Source organism: Protobothrops mucrosquamatus, unplaced genomic scaffold, assembly GCF_001527695.2.
Source record: "Protobothrops mucrosquamatus isolate PMUCROS unplaced genomic scaffold, P.Mucros_1.0 scaffold374, whole genome shotgun sequence".
NCBI lineage: Eukaryota > Metazoa > Chordata > Lepidosauria > Squamata > Viperidae > Protobothrops > Protobothrops mucrosquamatus.
The window spans coordinates 505,507-513,948 of record NW_015386706.1 but is presented as its reverse complement, the minus strand read 5'-3'; the positions used below and the strand labels follow the sequence as shown (position 1 = coordinate 513,948).

General features: G+C 62.0%; 2 protein-coding genes across 2 annotated transcripts; one reads left to right on the top strand and one right to left on the bottom strand.

Annotated features, from left to right (window-relative positions):
- Positions 1–5: 5 nt before the first annotated feature.
- HPS4 (HPS4 biogenesis of lysosomal organelles complex 3 subunit 2) lies at positions 6–4,516 on the top strand (the record flags this gene model as incomplete). The annotated part of the gene is made up of 12 exons (XM_015815770.1): positions 6–83; positions 185–328; positions 425–532; positions 1,161–1,277; positions 1,408–1,502; positions 1,759–1,831; positions 2,007–2,043; positions 2,151–2,271; positions 2,547–2,718; positions 2,904–3,036; positions 3,146–3,254; positions 3,591–4,516. Coding segments are annotated over 12 exons (1,359 nt in total), but the record flags the coding sequence as incomplete, so codon positions are not given.
- Positions 4,517–6,194: 1,678 nt separating this feature from the next.
- ASPHD2 (aspartate beta-hydroxylase domain containing 2) lies at positions 6,195–8,189 on the bottom strand. The gene is made up of 3 exons (XM_015815806.1): positions 7,385–8,189; positions 6,499–6,612; positions 6,195–6,324 (listed from the first exon to the last, which is right to left on the bottom strand). Exons 1-3 carry the CDS (start codon positions 8,187–8,189, stop codon positions 6,215–6,217), a joined length of 1,029 nt encoding a protein of 342 aa, XP_015671292.1. The 3' UTR covers positions 6,195–6,214.
- Positions 8,190–8,442: the final 253 nt, after the last annotated feature.

Genomic DNA, 8,442 nt, shown 5'->3' with positions numbered 1-8,442 from the left:
GCTTCTTCCTCTACGACGCCGCGAAGGTGCGGGGCGAGGGCGACCCCACCCGCGCCGGGATCTGCTGCTTCCACCCGCGCCAGGTAGCTCCGCGTGGCCCCCCGTCCCGGGTGGGGCCCCCTCCCCCTCTCCCCCCCCCGGGTCCTTCGGCAGCCCCACCGCCGCCGCCCCTCCTGCCTTGCAGGCGCCCCTTGACGAGCAGGAGCTGCTGTGCGGACAGATCGCCGGCGTGGCCCGCTGCGCCCTGGAGATCTCCGGCTCCCCGCCGGGACTCATCCGGCTGCGGAGGCTCAAGTTCGCGCTGGAGGCGCAGGGCACCTACCTGTGGGTGAGTGGGAGACGCGACCCCCCTTCGCTCCCGGCCCTGACGGGGGAGGAGCGGTGCGGGTCCCATCCGGCCCATCCTCGCCCTTCTCTCCTGCAGGTGCTGGGCTGCACCGCCGACCTCTCGGACCTCAGCTGCAGGCGGCTCCTGGAGCGGCTGGTCGGCCTCTTCCGCTTCTACAACGGGCCGGCTTCTCGGGCTTACCTGGTGGGTGAGAGGCTGCACATTCACTCCCCTCCCCTGCCTGGACTCGTCCGACCTCAGCTGGAGGTGCTGGGCTGCTGCACTCTGCAGAGGGAGGCATCCCTGGGGGACAATCTGCGGCCCTGCAGGATTCCCAAGGGCTGGGGGCGCTTTGCTCTTTCCCCCTGGGATCTGGGCTGGCCGGCTGCTGGGGGGCAGCAGCTGATGGCAAATGACGCCCAGCCACGATCAGGTGGGTCTACGCAACCATCCCCTATCATAACTCTGTGAAGCAGCAGCGGTGAGAGCTGGGCTGTAGCATAGCAATCACCTGAGTGCAAGCCGTGTGTAGCCCTGGGAGACATCCAGGGATGTTTTGAAGCCTCAGGGTGTCGGTTGCCCCTCCAGCCAGGGGAGCAGTTTGGAAAAGGTCCTGGCAATTGTGCTCAGCCTTGTATCAGTTTGTGGTTCATTCCAGCCACGGCCCAAGCTTCTCCCTCTGCTCCAGGTACATTGAGCCGGGCCTCGCCCACCCCCAAAGGAATGCCCCTCCCAAAGGAGGGCGTTTCTACACGGCCAGTGGGTTTGGGCAGCTGGTCTCTTGAGTTGTCCTCTGCCCCGGTTCTGACCGGGTGCTCTTTGTCCTTCCCAGGAGCGCTCACCGGAGGATCTGGACCGGGAGTGGGAACTGTATGTGAACCACCTGCAGCAAAGCTCCAGTGACCTTCACCGGGTGTTTAACTCCCTCTGGGCCTTAGACAAAACCAAGGTGCCTCCCGGGAGGGCTGGGGCCTGTTACTTCCTGCACTGTCTTACGGCACCGGGTGGAAAGTAGAAAGGGCCGGCTGTCCCGAGGGGCCTAGAAAGGTCATTTGCTCCGGCTTCCTCCTCCCTGACAGGTGGACCCTTTGCTCCTGTTGAAAGCTGCCCTCATCCTGCAGAGCTGCCAGCGTTCTCGCCACGTGCTGGCCGGCTGCATCCTCTACAGAGGCCTGTGAGTATCTGGGTGGGGAGCAGGGGGCCAGCCTTGACACCTAGGGTCTCCCCCACTGGCCCTTGCTAAACAACCCCGAATACAGTCAGCTTCACCATTGCGGTGTATCAGATCACCTCTACCCCATGTGCCCACTCCAACGTGAAGGCCTCCGGGTGGCAGAGTGGGCAAGGGCCTTCTTGTACTCTTAGATGGGCCTCATTCTTCAGGGATGGGAGACCCCCCTGGGTGACCTCTCCTTTCTTTCCCCATGCAGGGTGGTCAGTACACAGCTGCCACCCGAGCTCACCGCCAGAGTTCTGCTGCAGAAGGGAACAGAGGATGGAGGTGTAAGTTGTAGCTCTGCCTTGGGGGGTGGGAGGGTAGAAAATGTACCAATATCACTTGGATGGTTCTGGTGTAATAATCTTTGGGGGGGGGCGGCCATGAAATAACCCTGGTCTGAGAAAGATAACCTTTTTTGCAATTTGGTATCACCTGGCTAACTCTCTGCTTCCATTCTAGAGTGGGCCGGAAAAGGGGGCAGTGCAGCTCAAAGAGGGTAAGCTGGGAGGCTGGGCATGGCTCCTTTGGGCAGTTCACCCCAGGCCCCACCACCCACTTGCCAAGCTCCTCCTGAGACCCTGAGGATTCTAAATTGCTCTTTAGGTGGTTCCCTGACCACTTTTGGGCCAACAAGTTTACCGCCGGGGGTCTGTGTCATACCTGTTTACCTCTTGGAGGACGAAGCAGCTGCCCTGCGGGAACTGCCTGTGGAATGGATGCCCAGGTAAGGCCAGAATTGTGACGGTCCCTCCGGGCTGGGCTCTCCGTCGTGGCTCCGGTGACTCCATCAGGCTCTCTGAGGAGATTCCCAGCCTCACTTTCACTGCTGTTGCCAGTCCAGACGGCCCAACCGCCTTCTAATGGGATGGGCAGGAGTCAGTTTGGTCAGTCCTTCTGTCCAGACAGCCAGCCACTCTCCAGGGCTGGCAGGGAGCCTGAGCTTCCAGGGGGAGGCAGATGGAGATGGGGCAGCTCAGATCTCTTGCTCTGCCTCCACAGGGGGTCCCAGAGGGACCTGGCTAGCAGCAAAGGCAGTGAGATCCCCGCAGGAGGGGCAGACGTGGCCCCCTTGGTGAGGATGGCCTTGTACATTCACCACATCCGGGGCCTGGTGCTGGTCCTCCTGGCCGAAGAGCCCTTGGTGAGCTCCACAGACCTCATGGAGGACGTGGTAAGGAGAGCGTGCACCTCCCCAACTCACTCGAGGCTCTGAGGGCAGCAGTGCAGGGAGGGAGGCCAGCCGGCTCCCCTGCCCTCCAGGACCCTCTCTGTGGCAGGCGCCTGGAGGAAGCTTCCCAAACGGGACAATTGGAGGAGGGGGCCTCCCACAAATATTTCTCCCCCCCCAACTCACAGTATCACAGCAGCCTTGCCTCCCTGAACGGCCTGGAGGTCCACCTGGCGGAGACCCTTCCCAAGGGCCCCCTCACCTCGTCCAGGAGCACCTACAACTTTGCTCACTATGACGCCGTCCAGAACATCCTCACCAGTGAGTGCGGGAGGGGCTGGGAGGCAGCCTCTGGCCGAGATGGAGGGCAGCCTTCCCTCTCCTGCCCCAGCGTCGTTTTCATTGATGGCGCGACTTGTCCCTCCTTCAGCCAACGTCTTGCAGACCACGAGCCCTGAGGACCAGCTCTTCCTGCAGGCCACCGGCCTGATCCACGCCACCTTTGAGCAGCTGCCCACAGCCTCTGAACTGACACTCAGGTAAAGCTGGGCTGAGAGCAGAGGGGCCTTGGGGGCCGTGGCCCTTGCAGTTTGGGTGAGATCTTACTATACCACGGCATGCTGCCTCCCACCGTTAGCCCACCTGCTCTCCGTGGCGCACAGAAGCAGAAGCGATGGCAGAGGATCGGTGCTTCCCTCCGTCTAGCAGACCGAAGCCAGTCATAACTCTCTGCTTTGATTTCACCCAGCTCTCTTGCCAGGCAGTTGCTGCCCGAGTGTGTGGTTGGCACAGTTGCTGCAATAAGCTCCGCCACTGTTTTCTGCACAGCTCCCCCAGCACAAAAGAGCCCCTTCCCGTCTGTCGATCTCTTTCAGAAACGCCGCCACGGCTGTCTACGGCTGCCGGAACGCCGTCCAGGAGAACTACTTTCAGCAGAGGGGTTCGCCGCCCTACAACTCAGGGGTGCCCAACCCCCGGGACAGCATTGTCGGTTTGCCCGGCAAGGCCAGGCTGAAGCTGCTCAAGCATGGGGTGAACCTGCTCTGAAGCCGGAGAGGCGCTCCTGGCGCAGATCTCGGTGGACTCCACACCCATCCAGGACTATCTCCGTTTTGGCGCAGAGGCTTTTGAGCCCTGTCGAATGCGCTTGGCCCACCGACTCCTTGCCGCGTCTCCCCCAGGTGTGCCCGCTGGTGGCTCTGCCTGAAGAAGCCGCGGCCTCTTAGCCAAAGCGAGCAGCAGTTCGGCTGCGGCCTCATCTCGGGCCTTGCCCGCCCTGGGGTGTTCCCATCTTCAGGCGGGGGGAGCGCCCCTCCACCCTCCCCAGTGCCTTCCGGGCCCCCTTCAGGCTTGGGAAAACGGGGGCTCTGGCACTGGCAGAACCTTTGGAAAGCGACTTGGCTCCAGGGCAGAGCACGACTGCTGCTCCCCCCACCAGAAGAAGAGGGGGGGGGAGCTGCAGCAGTTGAGGGCCTTCCTCCAGTCTCTCTGGAAGGTGCTTTCTGCATGGCAGATGGTGGCACTGAGGGCAGCCTTCCTCTGCTCTGCTTTCACCCACGCTGCTGCTGGCACTCTTCCAGGCTTTCCTATTTCCGGGAGAGGCGGGGCTTCCCTAAGGGATTCCAGCCCCTTCTCCTGCACTGAGATGGGACTCCTCTGAGGAGCAGAAGGCCCCCCCCACTGTTCTGGATTCTCTGGAAATGTTTGTTCTGTAGAAAAGCAGCGGAGGGTGGGGGGTGAACAGGGATCTGGGTTCAGATGTAGCCTTCAGCCCAGAATAAAGCTGCCAACTTCTGCTCTGTGCCTCTCCCAGCCTGCATTCGTGACGAGGGCCCGCCCTGTGCGCTTGACCCCCAGCCGCTGTTTCTGCCCAGCTCTGGGTCCCCGACGGAAGCCCAGCCTCTCTCAGGAGAGCCCGGGGCCCCGGGAGGGAGGGGGGGAGCCTGCCATGGGCAGCTGTGTTTTCAGCCAGGCAGGAGTGTTTGCGTAGCAATAGAGGCACTGAGGGAAAATACCCTCTGTGCTCGCAGTTGCTGCAGGAGAGCCTCGGCTGGCGTCTGTGCAGGCCGTCTGTCAGCCCAGCCAGCAAGGCAGCCTGTGCAGGAGCCGTTGGAAGCTCATCCTGGACTCGTGACTTGCACGGCTTCCACTCCAGTTGCCCCCGAGACCCCAGTTTCTGGGGATTGACCTGCCAATTTCCCACCCCCCAAAAGTTGAGCCCCGCTCGATCGAGTCCCGCAGTGCGTTTGCAATAGGAGTCGCACCCTCCTACGCCGGGAACGACAGGAGCTCTCAGAAGGGGGAGCATCGTTATAGCTACCGGAACTGGGCTGCAACTTCCGGCATGGGTTGCGCTCCCTCCCGCTCTCTGGGGCGGAGGGTTCCAGAGGGATGTCACGGGGACCCCCCCGAGGCTCCCTGCCTGATCTGTGCTCGGCACCTGCCCGCTGCAGCCTGCTCGGCCGGGGGGGCCAGGGATGGCTGAGCTCTGGCTTAGAAGACCCCTGGGGCGATCCCTGGATCCCAGCACAGAGGAGAACTCTGCCACCCGGGGCTCCCCCTGCCTCTTCCCACCAGGGGAAGAGGGCTGCCCCTTCCGAGGGCAAAAGCCTGGGCCCCCAGAGTCTTCAGTGCAACCAGCATCAGCCACAAGAAAAAACCCCGGAATTGAGCACGAGTGTTTTATTGAAAAGTCCTGGCCTCGGCCAAGCCACAGGGCTGCTGGGCCCTCCGGTGCAGGTGAGGGGCAGAGTCTCACCAGAATGATTTTGCCTCGCGACTCTGATGTGTGAAAAGGGCTGGCTTGTTTTCAGCTTCTGCCCCCAAGAAGGCCAGAAAGCCCCCCCTCCTGTTGCCTGCTTGCCACTCTGCGGGAAGAGCCCACGGCAGCCCCTCCCCCACTGGTGCACAAAGGATCCTGTCCCAGTCCAGGCAGGGGCACCCCAAACAAGGCACAAAGCAGCAGGGCTTGAGAAAAGGGGGGGCCTTGGCTATTCCCCCCCCCAGCCTTTGGCTGCCCTGCTTTGCTTTTACTCACTTCTGTCAAGGGAGGCAGGGGGGCGGGTGTTCTTGTTCCAGGGGAGCAAATGAGGAACAGGATCCGGCCTAGGGAGGCCCACTGTGGTTTCTGAAGCTTCAGTGAGGATGGGTGACGGGTGGTTTGCCTTCTGAGGATGAACACGAGAGAGATTGGCACAACTAGGTTCATCAACGCCTCCAAGGATTGGCGGATGCAAAGTTCTGGGCACAGCGACGCACAAGTAGCAAGGTCGACGGACACTACAGCAGCATTTGGCCTCATCACAGGAAAAGGGGGGGCAGCCTAGCCCCAAGCAAAACGGCCGTTGGGAGGAGGTTGCAAGGCGAAAGGCCTGGGTGCCAAGTCTGGTGCCCCATCAGCCGTGGGTGCCTGTGCCTGTGCCTGTGTTGAACATGCACAGGTGGGAGGGCAGCCCCCCTCTCCGCAGACACGGAACCTGCTCCGGAAAGGAGCACCACCTCACCGCCCAGGAGCGAAAATAAAATCGAGGGCCTGGCGCTCAGCCGCAGCAACGTTGGGGTGCCAGAGGTCTACCATGAACACCGCCCGGGCTCCTTCCTCCGGGGATCCTGGGGGGGCAGAGAGAGAGGAGGTTGGTCCGGAGTGCCCCCAGTCCCAGGGGCCGGGCACGGAGAGGATTCCCAGGCTTGGTTCACCTGGGGCACCTCTCCTGCAGGTAGCCTGGGTCTCTGCTGCACAGTGCTGCCTTCAGCTCGGGGCTGGGGGAGGGGGCTCAGACTTGCCTCCATGGTAGGCTGTGTGCAGGAAGGAATCGTCAAAAATCAGGCAGCGTCCCTCAGCCCAGCACTGGGGCTCGCCTCCCACCACTAGTTCACAGCTGCTGGGCGTCTTCAAACCTGCAAGGGGGGAAGGAAGGGAGAGAGGAAGGGTGGGCCAGGGAGGCATCAGCTGAGCCCCCCCCTGGCCCAAGGAGTTGCTCCTCCACTATCTCAGCCCCCACCCACTGGATCACCCAAAGACTCGCCTTAACCGAAGCACTTACCCTCCTAGCTGGTCACAAAGGAGAAGCAAACACACACACATACACAATTGCATCTCTAGCGCCTGCTCCCCAACAGGGAGGAGTAGACAGGCGGCTCAGACAACCGAAGTTAGCCATAGCCTGTGTCTCGGGTGGCTGCCTGGCAGAATACAGATCAGGGCACGGTTGCTGTTGCCATGGCAGCTGCCCAGACTGGTATGGGAGCCAGCTTGTGCCAGCCATGCAAATGAACCTTTACTGTGGCTTATAACAATACGGGGTCTCTTGAATCCTGATGCAACTTGGAAAGGCACAGCTATCTCATGCAGAGAACCTGATTTCTACCACCACTATCTGCCAACCGCCTTTTCAGACAATCTTGGAAGATTCTGGCTGCTGGGAACACGACGCCAGGAGTCAGACAAAGCTCCTTTCCCTAATGCAGCCCCAAATCTGCAAGGCATTGTCTCAGCAGGCAGAATTCTAGCACAAAGGCAGCACAGGGCAACTGAAGCCTCTAAGGGATGCTTGGCCAAAATCCTTGCTGACTAGCTCAAGGCCGCTCTGGGCTCATGCTGGGTGGTGATGGGCACCTCGCTTGCCAGAACATTAGCCAGGAAGCGGGGGGGGGGGGCTGCAGAACCTACCCAGGTGGCAGCGCACGCGGATGTTGGTCGGCCCGTAGTGCTCAGTGATGACGGTGCCAGGGCTCAGCACAGAGATGCAGGCGTTCCCAAACACGTTGCTGCCCACGCAGGTGCGGAGGCTTCCCAGCAAGCGGTATGTCCGAGGGCACCTCCGACAGTTCCGGGGCACGCAGGCACCCTGGTTGACCAGATAGAAGGTCAGCCACTCGCCGCTGGGCGTGCTGTTGACTTTCCATCCATCTGGCAGGCTGCAGTTAGAGAAGGCCTTGTAGAGGGATTCGAACTCGCACAGGATGGTCTGGAAGTTGCGCTCCAGCAGCTCCACGTCGTGTTTCTGGGCCTCCCGGGAGAAGTACGGGGTGGTGGGCAAGTCGGGCAGGAAGAAGACCTCCGGCCGCTGGATGGACGGGCGGCTGGCCAGGTAGCGGCCCTGCTCGCGGATGCCCTTGTGGATCCGGCCCATGCCCGCCCACGAGTACCGCTTGGCATACTCCTGGAGGTTGTGGTAGAGCTTCTGGTTCAACCCGTCACTGTGGGCGCAGCGCACGCACTCAGGGGAGCGGCAGTGGCTGAAGCCATTCTGCAGGCCAGCCGCCTCCAGGCCCCCCGGGAGCACCGTGGCGTAGGGCCGAGGCTGCTGCTCCCGCCCAACATGGTAGCAGTACCAGACAAAGAGGGCCAGCAGGACGGCCAGGGTGCTGAGTGCAGGGGGGTCGCAGTCCCGCACCGACTGGATGGTGGAGCCGATGAACTCCCTCAGCCAGTCGAGGGACCCACGGCAGCACATCAGCCCCTCCAGAGACATCTTGGCAGCAGCTGTGCAAAGCCTCGCGACTGAGGCGCCTGCTTCACACGGGGGCCCAGGAAGAAGTTCAACAGAAAAAGCTGGGCCGGACCTGGGCAGCTTCAAAGAAAGACCGGTCATGCGGCGAAAGAGTTCCTGGGAGTCTGGCTGCCAAGCGCCCAGCGCAAGGTGGCCAGTGAGACTGGTCCCACTGAGGACCCGGGCTCCTGACCCACCAAAGGGGTTTCCCGTGGCGGCATCCTGTCTCTCGAGG

Excerpts from the sequence above, each read along its gene's own strand:
- ASPHD2 (XM_015815806.1), bottom strand. The coding sequence starts at position 8,189 with ATGTCTCTGGAGGGGCTGATGTGCTGCCGTGGGTCCCTCGACTGGCTG. Across the intron at positions 6,613-7,384 it reads CCGCGTGCGCTGCCACCTGG|GTTTGAAGACGCCCAGCAGC; the intron begins GTAGGTTCTGCA and ends CCCCCCTTGCAG. Across the intron at positions 6,325-6,498 it reads GCACACAGCCTACCATGGAG|GATCCCCGGAGGAAGGAGCC; the intron begins GCAAGTCTGAGC and ends CTGCCCCCCCAG.